Source organism: Patagioenas fasciata, chromosome 1 (genome assembly GCF_037038585.1).
Source record: "Patagioenas fasciata isolate bPatFas1 chromosome 1, bPatFas1.hap1, whole genome shotgun sequence".
Classification (NCBI taxonomy): Eukaryota; Metazoa; Chordata; class Aves; order Columbiformes; family Columbidae; genus Patagioenas; species Patagioenas fasciata.
The window spans coordinates 73,907,301-73,924,156 of NC_092520.1; the positions used below are offsets into that span (position 1 = coordinate 73,907,301).

A 16,856-nucleotide genomic window follows, 5' to 3' on the forward strand; every position below is an offset into this window, starting at 1 on the left:
AAGACAAAACTCACAAGCCTGCAGCAAACCCCCACAGATCCTTCTCATTCAGGGTCTGGCATGGGAGAGAGCTTTCCCTTCCACTCTGTGTCCTCAAGCCTTTCCAGTCCAAGAGCAAGCTTCTCCTTGGAGGCAGGAGTACAGCCATCTCTTCCCACACAGTTGTGAACAGCCCTGTTCTGATGGAACGAATCACTCATTATTTGTGTTATAACTGTTTCTTGAAAGTCCCTGCTGTGTTCAGGGCTGGGTATGCTAGTCAGTGTTCCTATATATACTAAAAGACAGATCCTGACATGGAAAACTTACATGAAGAAACACAAAGAACAGAAAATAAGAGCAGAATGGACCACATTTTTTGGAGTGGGAAACCAAGACAGGGAGACAGGAACTTCTCAGGGGCACAAAGAAATACACGTTACACAGGGATCGTAAGTTCAGTGTCTAGGTCATAGTTCACATCTTTTGAATCCCATACCAGTTCCTCAACTATTCTCTCTCCCTGATTTAATGCTGCTTTAATTCCTGTGTAGCACTTCAATCATAAGCCACAGCCTACAAATCTCAGCCCACGCCAGGTCACCGAGGGGAACCTGATAGCTGCCATGGGAATATGAAGAATCACTGTTCACCCATCTTCCACCTTGACCTCATTCTAGTCTGTTGATGCAGGAAGTCAAAGGAATCACAGAAAGGGAAAACTTCCTAGTAGGAATGTCCAAGAGAAGTCACATGTGTATATCAGATGCCGTCTACCATACTATAAGCAAAAGAAGCTGCTAAAAATTCTGCTCAGGTGGCCCTGCAGTAGAAAAGAGAATGTCAGCCTAAACCAAACAGATCAGCAAGTGGCACCCCAAATTATTCAGCATATTCTCAGCATTTGAATTAATCACTTTATATCTAGTTTTTAAAATGCTTTTGCTTAGTTAGTAGCGTCCACAGACAATGAGACCAGTGGTACAGAATGAAAAGTATTACTGCAGCTGTTCTCATGGCTTTCAGCAATTGCAGAGAGGAGGATTTATAATAATAAAAAGAAGAACAATAATAATACCCATCATCATCAGAAATGCAAAATCAGACTACCTACTTCTTTTTGTTAGAGAAGGGAAGGTTCAGGCCACAGTGTTTGTTTTCCACCACTTTGAAGTCTTCAATAATGTAGTTTAAGCAGAAAACAACTGCAAATATGCTCTGGCTACTGCATGTACTTCTTGCATTACTACAACGGCACGCAAAGCACCTAGGGAATTTCAGTCCATACACACCCTGTTGCAATGTACAGTACAAGGATACTACCTATGCAACCTAGAAAGTCAACTGATCCCTCTTAGGGAAAACCCACTTGAGAAACCGATAAATCTCCTTCCAGCAGTGAGCAGGTCCCCCCAGATCAACCTGTTTTCTGTACCGATTTCTCAACAAGAGTTCATGAGATACACCGTGATCTGCAGCTCCTTTTCTGTTTGCTTATTATTAGCTCCGCCACCGATTTATTAACCAAGCAGAGCCTGAACTGGAAGTCTTCTGAGATCAGGGTTTGATAGGTCTGATCATCCTCTTCACCTGGTTATTCTAAGGAATCTTAAAAAAAAAAAAAAAGAAAAAAACATGCGCATCCAAGAACCGACTACTCATAAGCTGCTGACTGAAAGACAGGAAAACTTTCGGGACAGCTACAGTCAACCTCAGGATACTCAAGATCACATCATCATCATGGTAATATGGAAAAGTGCTCTGTTGCTCTTTTTCTACATACTTGTAACTTCCTCTATTGCACATTTTCAACAAGCACCTTTGTGTGCTGACTCTTCTTAACTGCTTTTACAGTGTTCTAGAACAAGCCTTTCCAGCTAGTTCTACCTTGTTTTATTATTTTCTTTGGTTTTTTGTTTGTTTGTTTACTGTAGATGTTCCAGCCAGAAGTCAGGAAGAATTCAAGTGAAGGACAAGGCTATCTACAGTCAACAAAAACCTGAGTCAGGCATGTAAGCAAACACACAAGGTCACTGTGACCGGGATGCTAAGAAAGGGAAGGAGAAAAGAGTTGTTTAGTGCACTAACAGAGTAATTTTCTTCCCCAGAGTGACCTCAGCACTTCCCATATCTTCTGGGAACACTGCTCCCTTTTTCCAAAGAAGGACTGAGGTTATAGAGAATTTGGGTTTTTGCTTGAATGCTTTTTTTCAGGGATTGACTTTTTTATATTCAAAAACATCACTGTCCAATGTGAAAGAGTGATTTTCTGCCTTCTGTACCCAAATAGAACACAAGGGAAGCAAAGAAAACCACATAGACTGAAAGTGAACCATCATGTTCTCAAAAAGGCTCTTACCTTGTGCCTTTATAGACTGAATAAATAATATTAATTAATCTATTCTCAGAAACCTCAGCAGTTACAGCAGAACCATAATAGAACAGTCCAAAAGAGGCAAGGGGAAAAACAAACACAAAGCAACAAAATAAAAAGAAAGGGAATCACCAAGGAAGGCAGATCTCATGTGACTGCAGGAGACTACAACCTAGGAATTCTGATTGCCAGCCCTTTGTCTTACTGTGTTTTCACAAGGGAGAAGAATACTTTATTTTTTGAAAGTGTCAAAACCCTCTCATTGGAGAGGTAAACTGCATTTTAATCCAGTGTAGCTGAGAGAAATAAGCCCGAGAAAGAACCCTGCAGATTACCTTTGATCCACCTACCGGAGTAAAATTGCATTGTGTATTTGTCCATATCAGGCTGGTATCACATGATCACCTGATACATTAGAAACCAACCTCTTTTTCTACTGTAGCAAGAAACAAAACTTTTCTCCTTAAGTCATCTAAAATACGTAAGCAGAATTACAATAAAGACGGTATTTTGAAATGTCTTAGCTAGCATTATTTAAAAAACAAGCCAAGCAAATACTAAAAGAAACCAGGCAAACAAGCACTTTAAAAACTTTGTGGTCACCTTTGAAAAAAAAAATATGATCCATCTATATCAGATACTAAATCTGTAACGACACTCTCTAAACTATTGCATATAGTCCAAAACTTGGAGAGAATCTAAACAGGAAGGCTCAACACAAGCAGGGTAAAAAAGTATTCATTTTGCAAAACAAGACATGCAGATGGACAGTTATAACCAAATCCTGCACAATCTGAAAAACCCCATCCTCCTCAATGTTGAATAGACAAATTTATGTAACTCACAGCATTTATAAGAATCTTGTGTTCATCATTGACGCTTAAAATACCACTTTTTTAATAACACCCACATACTATTTCAGGATGCACTCAGTCTGAGTGCAAAGGGAAGCTTTATGATCCCTAAGCCAGTCTTTCAGGCTTCTTTCACACCTACCTATAGATACAATTAGTCTTTGTGATTTCAGTTTAGGCTAAATGTCTTCAGGTGTCTGCAGAGCTCAACAGTACGAAGTCCTTGACCAAGAACATGAGTTTTCTTAAAAAGTAAATATTCCAAGTGTGGCTTAAACCCTTAAAAAATGGCTAGCCCTATGATGCTTTGCAGGGAAAGCCCTAAAAACCTAGCTCCAGGACACCCTGGCACATTCTCCATTTTGGAGAGCAGTTAGGAGGTCTCTGTGGTGGCACAGCAAGGCAAGGAAGATCAGTAACCAGTGTCGTTAATGCCTTGTCGCACATCCCCGCTTTCCTGCAGTCCCTAGGCTCAAGTACAGCTTATCTCCTCTTACTAAAACAGGGCAAGCCATTCCAGCCTGGAACCAGGCACGAGTTGCCCAGGAAGAACCAGTTCAAAGCCAAAGACAGACTGACATAAGGGAAAGATGGGAACACAGATGGGAACCCTGAGGCTTCTGTAGCTGATGCTACTTTCCAGGAGGGCACTGAGGATTTGTGACAGAATGTTGTTAACTTCCTGAAAATGCCCAGAAATTGCAGTTAAGAAGGTACCTTGTCTTCAGGGGGTGATAAAATATCATAGTGACAGGTAGAAGAGGAAACTACAAAAAACACTACACAGGCTAGAGGGGCTTTGGTAGCCAACTGAGGGGAAAAAAAGCATTACAGCATCTGGAAACAAGATGCAAATGTACTCCAGTTTCAAGCTTCTCCCAGAGGTCCCCAGCATCTTCCCTCCAGAGGTTGAAAGCAGCAGACTCGTCCAGCATCATGCCTCTGTGGTGGTAGTGGGCTTGATAGCAGACAATGCAATATCTTTTATTATCTACTTCACCAAACAACTATAATTTGTGACCACTAAATCTAAGTCAAATAACTTCCCATCCAGAATTTATTTATTAGTATCAGTGGTGACACGTTCAAGTCTGGTAGCTCTGGAGTCTTAGACAAGCAGTGGCAGATAAGAGGTTTTTTTCAAACTGTAACCTTGCCAAGATGCCTCAATCACATAGGATTTAAAGCAGAGTTCAGTCTTGAGGGCTCTGTCAGTATTCAGTCTCCTCATGGAGACTGCCAGTCACCACTAATAACAGCAATTTTCAACACATATGCACCTACACATCAAGAATCAAAGTGAGCCTACAAACTCCAGTTCCACATGACATTGAACGGCCATCATATGACAGCAACTTTCAGGCAATAACAAGCCACATTTAAAGCAAACTACTTGCAAGCAAAAGGCTCCACCACTACTAGCTGTCTGCTTTTTGTTCTAATCTCCTCACAAAGCCATGTTTCGGTGAGCCTGAAGTCCCTCGTCCTATCAAAGGACGTCTCATTGCCTGCAAAGCATCGCTTGGGGAAGACAATAGGCAAGAAACAGAGTTCTAAGCAGGTCACCCCAAAATTGCAAGCAGATCATGCATACATGCCACTACGAAGCACATACACAGACACAACCTAAAGCAAATGCGGCAGCAGAAGGGGTGTTTCAGGGTCTGGCTGACCTCTGCAGTACCCATTCAGAAACAAGAGGAACACATCAGAAGAAATTTTTATGAACATTTACTTCATGCCTGTAAAAATTAATTATTGAATTCTTGGCTCACAGCTTTGACAGGAAGAATAAATATGACATTTATGTATCAATCCTGTTGCTGGTGGAGCCAGTGCAGACTCCATCCATTTTAAACTCAGGAAAGCAACTCGCCGTCACAGGTATGGTGTCTGGCATCCACACAGATGCGGGCTTGTCTCTGACAAGAAGCTGTAATACTTTCCTGAGGTAAATTTCAAACCATACACCAACATATTGACAGTCTAAAGCGGAAGTGGCAACTCATGGCTACAGTCACATTATAGCTGTGGGTCATTAGAGCACAACTGTCCTAACACTCCCTTTCTTCTAGATCCAGTCTCAAGAAGCTCCCTGCCCACACACAGAGGGGTGACACAGAACAAGGCATGAGAAGTCCTGCACCCACGGAGACTTTGGGCTTTATAAACAAGTACTGTCAGCTCAGCAAAAAAGGGCTGCACTAGAGGGAAGAATCTCCCTCCACAGATACTTAGTCAAAAATTACCAGGTCCCCCCAGTAAGAATCCTTAGCACTGTCCAGAACACATTTTCATTGTTTTGCAGAAGCTAATGTGGAAAGTAAAAACTGAAAGGACAGAGCCAGATGACTGACCCTAAATAATATCTAAGCAATTCAATCATGTCTTTCTCATTGCAGGCTTAGAACAGCAGGATATCGTAACTGGTACTGATCGATCTGTTTGCTACTGTAGCTGGTAAAGGTCTGGCACTGAATGAAAATTATTATTACATGACTCAGGCTGAGCAGATGATCAATTATATGAAAAACTTCTTCATCAAAGTATCAGATTAATAAATCTTATGTCTCTTGAAATATATTATTTACTTCACTGTCAACACTTTGACCAAGGCTCACTAGGCTATAGGGAGAATCCACATTGAAACAGTTGTGAAGATATTACCAGAAAATGAATACTTGGTAGGTCAAAAATAGTCTTTATATTTCTTTATATCTTCCACTGAACTATTTTTTATGGGACGTAATATGAAAATGTTGTGCTGCTAATGCAATTCTAGGAATGAACATTTTTTGCCTCACATGTAGATATTTTTCAGTGATAGAGATTCACAGGTCTATATAAACACAAATCTTACAGCAAGGGTGCTCTTTGGTTCATACCATTATCCCTATTTAACCGATGTGATAACTGAGGCAGAAACATATTGAACTTCTTGTCCAAGGTCACACAGTGAGGTCAGGAATGGAGCTAAAGCAGACTCCAGCTCTTTCAGTTCACTGCTTTGTTTTAAAACATCTAATTTCCCTTTCAGCTCTTTGGTGTTGATGCTGAAGTACAAAAGGCTGTTAATACATTATTACCCTTGAAACCGCAAATCTTCAAGGTAAAAAAGAATGCAGGTTAGGATCTAAAGCAAGTATATGAAAAGCCCTTTCAGCTCACTGGATGCAGAAATATTGCAGCACCAGCACATATCATCACTTTAATAATATCTCACAGCAGAAGGTACTTGAGTCACTTTTAGTGCATTGCCAATCCTAACTAAAGGCTCTTAAGACTACTATATGTTATGCAACCAGCCAGGACACATAGCTGATGTGGAATCACATGTTATAACCAACATTTCCATTTGCGTATGAAGAAAGCTCAAAAGAAAGGCAAACAATCTTTAAAAAAAAAAAAAAAAGTAATAGATATAAGTAATAGTATTCATAAGACATTTGTAAAATGCTGTAGAAATTACATCTATGTAATCATGTCAACAATTCCATGACAAAAAGTTACCAGCAGCTATTTCAATATAGAGGCTGCATGAAAACTGCAGCTGCAGCAAAACGCCTCCAAGTGCACCAGGGGCTAAAAATACATGAACACCAATCAAATGAAACATCAATGCCAGTAAGCTCAGGAAATGATGGGATTCCCTGGCCACCATCCCCCTGTTCTGAGGTTTTCTGTTATAGCCTTTGCTTCCTGATCCATGTGAAAAAAATATCAGTTCAATACAGGAGAGTCTGTGGTTTTTTTTCTTACCCCATTTAAGCAAAACAGCTTTCTTGATAGTGCACACTGTGCTGCATTTACTCCTCTAAGCACATATATGTCTTTACAATGACGAAGAATCATAGCTTCTTTTCTGCTAAACTTCAGTTGCAGTTAGCAACTTTTATTTCTAAGTGATAGCGTGTAATGAAAGTTCAAATGGTTTGTGTTCTGCATTAATCTGATTTAATTAACTTTTTAAATCCTCTTTCTAGCTTTTTAGAGAAGTTACCTCTTTGCCAGAAGTGTATTTTTTTCCTTTCTCAATGTCAGAACTGCATCAGTAGAAACAGAGTGAAATAGTACCCAGCACAAACTCCATAATTTAACAGTCTGCATAATGAATTTTATAGTATATTTTGAAAAAGGGCTTAAATGATCCAGACACACCATGGAAAATCAGTCAAAATCAAAGCAATTTCAGAAATGCCTTTTCTGTTTGAAATGTAAATATCCAAAATGAAGTGCCCAGCTGCTCATAGGATCTCTAATACATGCCTCAGACCTCCTGCTTTGGGTGCATAGCAGAGGTTGTGGGTGCTTCCTCTCCTTGAAAAGCTACCATCTTGTGTGGAATTCAGAGATCTTTTTTAAACAACCATTACTAACATTGTAAAGAAACAGTATTTTCAAGATGGGTATCAGAATGGCTGCTGGCTTTTTAAAAGGGTGTTGTAACAATAAGTAAAGCGTAATAGCCATTTGTTATAATAGATGTGGAGAGAGCCTTCCCTTTCTAAGCCCTACACGCTAGCCACAGAGGCATTCCAGGACAGAGAGAACGAGGCGCAGAGTGACACCAAGAGCAAGTCACACGAGTAGCCTGGGATCTGGCTGGGAAGAACAGCTAAGCTAGAGGCTGCAATTGGAAGACAAGAAAAACAACCATCACGGCTGAAAGATTACAGAAATGCCTCAGATGAGGTCACCAATGACACAACATAAATCCAGCTGCACACCAGGAACTTAAGCTGAGCGTAATTAAAGGTGCTGACAGTTCACCAGGAGTGCAGTGACCCAGCCAGCCACTCACTAGAAAAGTGCCAGTGTACAACAAGAATGCAAGCAGCAGCAAGACCTGCAGAAAAGCATTTCTTCTAGTGCATATACTATCCACCAGGGACAAATGTTCCACAAGCCTGCAATCTCTGTTCCACTGAGCCCTTCTATCAGGTCACAGTAGTTTTCAGAGTATGTCTAGTACAGCTCCTTACAGACGAGTATCTTTATCTCACTGCCTGCTTTCCAGATTTGATAGTCTGTTCATATGCTACTACAAAGAAGCTCAAAACATGGTTTTGGTTAGTAGCCTTCCCTAATACCACATGAGAGGTTTTAATAAAGTATTTATAAGCTGGTTTATAATGAAGGATATTTTTGGCAGAGAGCTTTACTGACCTGCAGTGCTAACAAAATATTACCCAGTTACAGAAAACAGAACAAAGTTCCATTTAATTTTTAGCATTGTACACTTGGCATAAACTGCTAGCTCATTAAACTATAATCCTCAAAATGGAACAACTCTAATTCTTTCTTCAGTCCTAAACAACAGGGACTTGGACAAGACCAGATCTATTTTCAAATGACATCTCACTTTGATTTGGGAAAATTTGTATCACCTCTTTTTGGATGTCTTTTATTGAAGTTTATGTCAACTACCTCCCTGCAAAACCAGGAACAGACAGAAATTCATACCCAGTTTAGATATGTGACTTTCCACAAAGTAATAATTACATTTGCTATGTATCTAAGATATAATTAACAGCACACGTGACTGGGAGAGAATTCATTATATAAGTCAAATTCCAACAGTCAGTTCAAATAGCACTTTGCTTTGAGAGTAATCACAGCGATTTCAATGGCACTACTTGCCAAACAGGATGCTATTTAACAGGAGCCAGAGTGACCCAATCCAGTACATTTTGTAGTAAACTTGGTCTTCACCTGTGTTTATAAACAGGCTGTACACACATCGGGATCTAGCATATATAAACATATGAGTTACAGAGAGATTCAGATCTCTCAATGATAACGCACTATTTACACGACAGATTCACCCTAACCACTAGAATATCAAGTCCATGGTATCTTCATGGTCTGTATATAACCTTGTTATATAATGAAATTGCTGTTATGATTTCTGCTACTCCTATTTGAAACAGATATTGTAACCATAGTGTTCAGTTCTGAGCTCCTCTGACAATTCTGGTTGGGAATGACAAAAGACCACTAAGATACCTTAGATCAGGGGTGCCAGACTCATTTTCCCCGGGGGTTACATCAGCCTTGCGGTTGCTTTCAGTGAGCCGAATGCAATTTTAGGACTGGATAAATGTAACTGCTACATTTATTCAGTCCTAAAATTGCATTCGGTCCTTTGAAGGCAACTGCGAGGCTGATGTGGCCCCCGGTGAAAGTGAGTTTGACACCCCTGCCTTAGACCCTTCCTCCTCGAGTACAAGCTACCAATGTTATCTAATGAGACAGATAAATTTCAGGCAAAGATCACTCTTGAGAGTTACTGTAGCTATGCCTTTTGTGCCTGAAGAATCAATTAATTTGCAATTCTTATAGAAAACAGTAGACAGAAATATATCACACAGCTGCCTGTCTTCCAAACATCCCATTAGTGTAACTGTTATGAAGTCACTGTCCCAAACCTTACAGCCATCTGCTGCCACTAGAAGCAGGCAGGTACTCATTTTCACTTCACAAGTCATACAGTTAACCATTAAAAGGGAAACGCAAACAGCACAGGTAAGTCACTACCAAGAGATCTGGGAGGCAGGAATTTAGTTCCCTCCTTTGCTGTTTTCTTGTGCTACCCAGAGAAGCCACCAGTTTATACATCTCTCGGTCAGTTCCTCAGCTCGTCAACCATTCTTTCAGTCACACACGTGTTGTATGGCTACGACAGGGCTTTTCATGTGAGGTAGTAAGGGAAATTAGAGAAATCCCCCTTTTACAGGTACATTTGTCTTTAACAATCTAAAGCACCTGTGATGTTTGCAAGTATATTTTGATTTTAATGTATTAGGCATTAAACAAGTAGAAAAATGAAAAGGATATAATAGGCCCGAACTAAAAAAACCCGCATCTTTGGAAGTTCTAAAGATCAGAAACCTCAAACATGGAATTTGAAATAAAACTGAAACCACTACAGTGTGTATATTACTTCTGATACATCATCCTGCAGTTAAAATTGAGTCAGAAAAACAGGTTACACTCTGCTTACAAGATGCTAACCTAGCAGAGAAACATTTGAATGTTAGCAAATAGGAGGGGAAAAAAGGTTTGGATAATGCCTTTAATTTGTACTTTCTGTAATGGAAACTGGATCTGAAGAAAAATATATCCTGAACAACTTGTTCTCCTCTTCAACTATTAATCTGTGTGAATTTTTTCCATGGAAACTGGTAAACCCACTCAAGTCTGCAACTCAAATGTCAAAACATAACCAAAAAACCATACAGACCTTGACCTCATTGCCTCCATCTTGACATTTCGCCTCATGGCTCCTATGTGGTACAGTAGCCTTCATTCTTTAACAAAAAACTGCAAATTTTTTGAAACGGCACTTATGCTTGCCTCCAAATTGCACACAGTATCACACATATCCAATTAGTCAGCTCAAGAAATTAAACATAAAAGCTGGAAGCATTACCATAGCAAACACCTATGAGAATTTTTACACCCTTTTTTATATGCTTCCTTCTGAAAAAACAAAGGAACCAATTCTCCTTTTACAATTACAGAACATTTATGAATCTTACTCAAAGACTTCTGCCTAGATAGCTTTCCTTTCACATAAGTATCATCACAGTATTTTATCATCTAGTTTAGGTAAGATCAGAAGGATCTTACTGGAGGATTTGCAAATTGGTCCACTAAAACTAGCATCTGACCTCCACAATAAGGTAACACTTACATTTCCAAGGAATGCAGCAGGTATGTGCCAGCCGTACCACACTGTGATATTTTCATTCACATAGACAGTACATCTACTTTTTAAGCATTCGTTATCACTCAAGTAAGTACTTACAGGGTCAGAAGGACCACAGAAGTCTCTGAACACTTTTGGAGGTTCAGGTTGTATAATCTCCATTGCTATGCAAGGGCCTGAACACAACTCTGTAACCATCTCCTGGAAGAGAAAAAAGACAGAAAGAAATCTGAGCTTCTCTGGCATTATTAAGGGTTGTGTTGTTCCCCAAAACTAGACCCAAACATGCAGGACAGGAACAACTGAGAAATATTGATGCATTTAGGAGAGCAGAGACATGAAACAAAGATGTCATTAGTATTCACAACAGAAGAAATGTTTTCCATTTTGCTACTTGATTTAGAAGGTGGAGATTGAGGTAATTTGGATATTCAGCTTCAACAGGATAATTAAGACATGCAACAGCACCCACAATACTTTAGATTATTTTGTGGGTACATCCTCATTGATCTGGACCTGGATTTCGCAGAAGTACCCCATAACTTGTCAAACTAGACAAAATGGAATGTGCTTTGCTGGTTATAATCCTGAATAAAAATCACACTGTTCCACAGCAGCCAGTTCCACAGGCAGCAATGTACTTTGCAGTGTTCCCTACAGGGACCATGGTACACAGCCGCTATTTGTTTCCAAATATATAATACACCCATTGGATGGCTTTAAGTCATTAAAATGTCTCTTGGACTTTTGGTTCTCACTGTCTTTTTCTCACATATTATTACAGAAGCTGAAACACACAAATCAACAGAACATAACTGAAAAGGGCCTGTGGCATAACCTGTCAGGGAAAGGGTCCTTGATCTGGCAACATTTTTGTGCTTTGTACTGTTACCACAATCTCAGTTACATCAAAATCATCTGTTTCCCTGGAGCCTCCTGAGGACTAAAGAGACATCATGAGTTCTGAGTGGGTGATGAAGATGGGTCTTAGTGTTTGTAAGCTTAAATTAACTCTGGGCATTAGTGTCAATTTGGAGTTTGTTAATTAGAGGTATAGGTTTCATAAGCAGAAGAACCTATTTTGACATTCTAGTCTGACTACCTTTTTTAAAACATGCCTTCATAATTGCATACTTGTCTAGAAATTTGGGCAGACAAGTTTTAAACATATCAGGACATCAAAAGAATCAAAACCAATGAGGAAAGGGGATGGGAGAAAACATTCACAGGAAATAAGGGAGGACAGGGCAAGACAAGTAAGGTATAGCAATCACACCCGCCAGCCATGGGCAGGTCAAGGATGAGCCACAACAAAGAACAAGAGCATAAAGAGTGGGCCAAAAAGCAGTAGGAAAAGAAGAATTAAGTCCTTCTCTGCCTGTTGTGAATTATGATGGAAACTAAACACACAAAGACTCCAAGTCAAGCAGCACTGTTCCAAAGAGTTGGTATCTTCATAATGGATTCCATGCTGAGAGAATGTACTTAATCTCCCCACTCTGAAGTCCACACAACAGAATTATAGCCAAGTGTCTCTATCATCAACCTGATCCTCGGAAACGCGGCTAGAAGCATTCCCGAGAGGACATGAAAAGACTAGCTTCATGTTCTACAAGATGAATAAATATTTTAATTCCCAAAACTGTTTTATCACCAACGGATTCTCTGTCAATAACAGGTCAAAGGGCAATAGATTTCATTCTGTTAAGAAACAGTAAATTGCCACAAAGTCACTACTCTGTACAATTCCATTGAATTTTGTCATCTAAATAACTGTTAACAGGAAAGCGGAGAAAAAACAGGCCTTTAACTTCAATCGAATCAACTTATTTCCTCCCTGCAAACTGTTTTTTTCTGGTTCCTCCCTATTCTATTGTTTCTGTATCAGCACTGACATCCCACCAGCAACAGCAAACAATGTCAGCAAAGCTACTCCTGACTCCCTCACTACAGCACAATGCTAAGGACTGAAGACCAGCCACCACCAGCTCCAGCAGAGAGGTATGTGGTATTACATGAGACAAGAGAGGTCTACCTTACACAGCCTCATCAAGTCCAGAGTTGAATTTAAATAGCAGATATTGTTTCTCTGGCAAGACTCACAGTCACAGCTAAATCAAATATTCTTCAGCAAATGGTTTATTCATCAAATGCATGGCCTGTGGTCAACCAAGACCATTTCCTGGAGTTGGATCAAGTTCAAGTATTTTTGATTAACAAAGTGGACCCTGAGCTGATCCAAAATAATCTCCCTCCTTTTCTCTTCTGGCTACATTAAGAAATACAAAGCAAAAGAGCACAAAAACTAATCGATAGTACGCAAAATCCAATGGAGGAGATACCAACAAAGCTAAAATTCTGGGCAATAGTTCAGCTTTCTGCTTTCATAGAGAAGTGCTTTATATACAATTTCGAGACTTTATCTGACAGATAAGGGGTAACCAGAAGAAACGGGAGTACAGTTTTTGAAAAGGATTTCTGGATGCCAAATATTTTCTGTCCTGAGTTATTTTGGTGTCATAAATAAAATTCAGATCAAAACAGACGGTTCTGAGTCACAGATATAAGAGGTCATATTCTTTCTTCAATATTCTATTTTGCAACATACTTCTTCCTATTTGGCCTGCACTAACCATATCTATTGCTGTTCCCATATGTGCTTTCTCTGGATCCCTTTACCACGATGATTAGCTTTCCCATATTTTCCTGCTTCACAGACATCCTGAGCGCATGGAGATACTAATTTCATTTCATTTCAGCTGAGTGTACCCAGCACATATGGCTTACAGGACAGAGCCCAAGATTCTCACTTTTCTTCAAATCCCATCTAAAGCATATCTTCTTTATTGACTTAGCCTGTTTAAATGTCACTTTCGCTTCTGAGTAAGTCTTCAATTAAATTATGTAACTAAAATTTGCAATTTATTAGGGGGTCAGAGATTGTACAAAAAAATGCAGAAGATGGTAGAGAATTTCCAGTTTGGTTAAAAGCAGAGACTTCTGCAGTATTACAGGATTCTTTGGGCCCTGATACTGGTCAGATATTACCATATTTGAATTCTGCCACATACCTACAAGTCTGCCTGTCCAGTCTTTGGTCCTTGTCAAAAATGCTGTTCTCAGAGGAGAGTCTAAGAGTATTCAACAGTCTGAGAGTGAATTAACAGTACCCCTCATCTATTTAAAGATAAATCTACAAATGCTGTTGAAATAAATTAGACTACAATCATTAAGAGGGGAAAAATAATGTAATAATCAGAGTAATATTAGTAAATGTCTGGTGTAATATTATTACAGTAACTGTGTAGACAACTTTTAGTAATTTAACCATTTAAAAAATATGGATAATTTACATGGCAGTGAAGCTAAACTCATTACTATTTGTAAAATGAACCAAAATCCTCTGACAGAAGTAGACACAGAAATGCAAGCTCATCTTCTTGTATGCCTGTTGTTCTACCTGCAGCTAGGAAGTTTTATGTGACAGCACAATAAGGCATAATAATACACAGTCTTAGACATTTGCTGGGATTACAGCACATCTTAAACTTCTTAAATTTTCTGAAGATCCATGAAAGTCAGACCAATAAACTTAAGAATAGCTCAAAATGCCAATAGGAAAGCATTCAAATACAGCAGCTCCATTGTTAACAATATATTCAATATATATCCTTGTCCAAGCCATTGTTGTAATATCAAATCAAACAAAGCTACAGACGTGACACATTCTCATAGCTCTATTGCAATAAAATAAATCATCTGAGGAGCTTTTTTTTCTCCACTGTGTTGTATTTTACAAATTCCTTGGCTGAACATTTTTTAACAAAAGACAATATAGCACAACTTTCAAATGAGTTACTTTACTGGGTCAATATCAGGTTCCTAAAAGAAATCCTATCACAATCCCAAAAATGAAAAGATGTGACCTTTTCCTTGTATAATGATCTATTATTTTTAAACAGATTCTTTTCAAACTTATTCTTACCACATATTCAGCGACCACACCTTTGTAAATCTCAAAAAATTCTTCCACATTTGCACGCTCCATGTTGAACTAAGAAAACAAATATGTTAGTTAGACTGCTGTAAACAGCAATATAAAAAATAAACAGACATCCTTTCTTAACCAGAAAACATCCAGAATATTCTTTTAGGTTTCACTAAGTAAAAGGAATAGCTTTACAGCTACAATATGAAGTCTGTCAACAACTTAGACAATGATGCCACAGACAACACAGCATGCACTATCTTCTTTCACCTTAAATACAAGTAGACAACAAGCTGTTCTTTATTTGTGGTGGGGATTTGAGTCATGGCGGGATTTCATATTGAGACTTTCATAAAAATCAAAGGGCAGGACTTACAGCACTACTCTTGGGAACAATCTCTGAGCCAACTTCCTTAAATGGCCGAGGGGGATCGGCATGCCAAAATCCTTTAAGTATCTTTAAAAACCTTCCCCTACATTCATGCTAAACATATATTTAAAAACTTGAGGAAGGATATTAACAATCATTTTTCTAATCTTAGCAAGTACATTTTAAAAAGTTATCTTAAATTGCTCCAGAAAACAGAGGTATCGTTATCTCCCTTGTAACTATAGGGAAACTGAGATACAGAAAGATAAAGTGTCTTGGCTCAAGGTCACCCAGCACCGAGAAACAGAACAGCTGATCAATCAAATAATAAAACACAAATATCATGAGGACACTGCTGATCCCAAAACACAGTTTTCACAAGGGTTTTTATTGCAGCAAAACACCTGTGCATTATGGTGAAGTGCACACAGCACTCCTCCAACTTCTGTTTACAGAAAAACACACACAGAAGGAAACCTACCATCTGCAATGCTGAGATCCGAAATCCTTCATTGATGATGGCATTTATAATCTTTCCAGCTAGCCCTGAAGAAACACACAAAAAAACAGTGTTCAATTTTAAAAAGCAGAATTTACAACTGGAAAGTATTTATGCCAATATATCACTTATTTTCAAACCAGAAAAGTGTTTGTGTAATGCTGTGAGAGGAAGCAGAGCGCAGAGCTAACATACTCCATGTTCTGTCTAAAGTGACATCTTGATGATGTCAAACAAGTTAATTCCATGTAGCTGTTGAAAAGAATTTCAATCAAAAAAAAAAAAAGGTAATTAGTCAAGCCTTTGCTTTTCTCAAATCAACCGCAAAACATCCAGTTGCTTTAAGATCAAGATTTAGATTTTTAATTAAGTTCCACTGGCAATAGTGATACTTAAACAGTAATCAATTCAGAGTACAGGCTGTCTATTTTGCTGGTTTTATACAGTGTTCACCACAGCAGGGGTCCTACTTTAAGCTAGAAACTATGCAAGATGATAATAAATATTCCTAACAAACCAGCACAAAAGTCCATGCCTTCTATGGGAAAAACACATTAGTGCAAAATAACCTCCTGCTTCTAAGGTTATAACTCACAAATACACTACTGCTGATTATACTGCTTGCTTTATTCTCTCCAGAATGCATCCTCAAAGACTGGATGACATTGTAAAACAAAATACTAAACTTTAGAGAACAAGAACTACTGATTTTCCACTGAATGTGTAATTTAGATTTGCCTGTGCTTACAAGATGAGGCCATCTGAAAGACTGTCAAGCCAAGTACAATACTCTGTGTGAGTCAATTTTATAGCATCACCGTTTTTACAGAGCGTAACTGCCTGTCCTCTAGTACAATTTGTGAGAAAATACACATTTCTGGACATTTATTCAGAGCAGAATAAATCATAGAATACACTGTAATAAACTACAACAACAGGATTTGACTCTTGGTCATTAAATCCCTTTATTAACTAGTCTTTAAATTGTAGGATTTTTAGCACTTCATAAATTTAGTAGATGAGAGTAAAACACATCTGGTGTCTAAGTTCTAGCATGCTCAAGATCTAAACTGTACACAAT

At 38.8% G+C, this 16,856-nt stretch overlaps 2 protein-coding genes across 4 annotated transcripts in view; one reads left to right on the plus strand and one right to left on the minus strand.

The window, feature by feature from the left end:
• The window catches only part of ATP1B1 (ATPase Na+/K+ transporting subunit beta 1), a 408,664-nt gene that overhangs the window by 42,928 nt on the left and 348,880 nt on the right, over positions 1-16,856 (plus strand). The window lies entirely within an intron of this gene.
• NME7 (NME/NM23 family member 7) overlaps positions 1-16,856 on the minus strand; it is a 95,573-nt gene that overhangs the window by 27,816 nt on the left and 50,901 nt on the right. For all 3 annotated transcript variants that reach the window (XM_071809012.1, XM_065829293.2, XM_071809007.1), the window contains 3 exons: positions 15,758-15,822; positions 14,904-14,972; positions 11,018-11,119 (listed from right to left, as the gene is read on the minus strand). In XM_071809012.1, the coding sequence (XP_071665113.1) occupies positions 11,018-11,119; positions 14,904-14,972; positions 15,758-15,822 (236 nt within the window). The remainder of the gene's footprint in view (positions 1-11,017; positions 11,120-14,903; positions 14,973-15,757; positions 15,823-16,856) is intronic.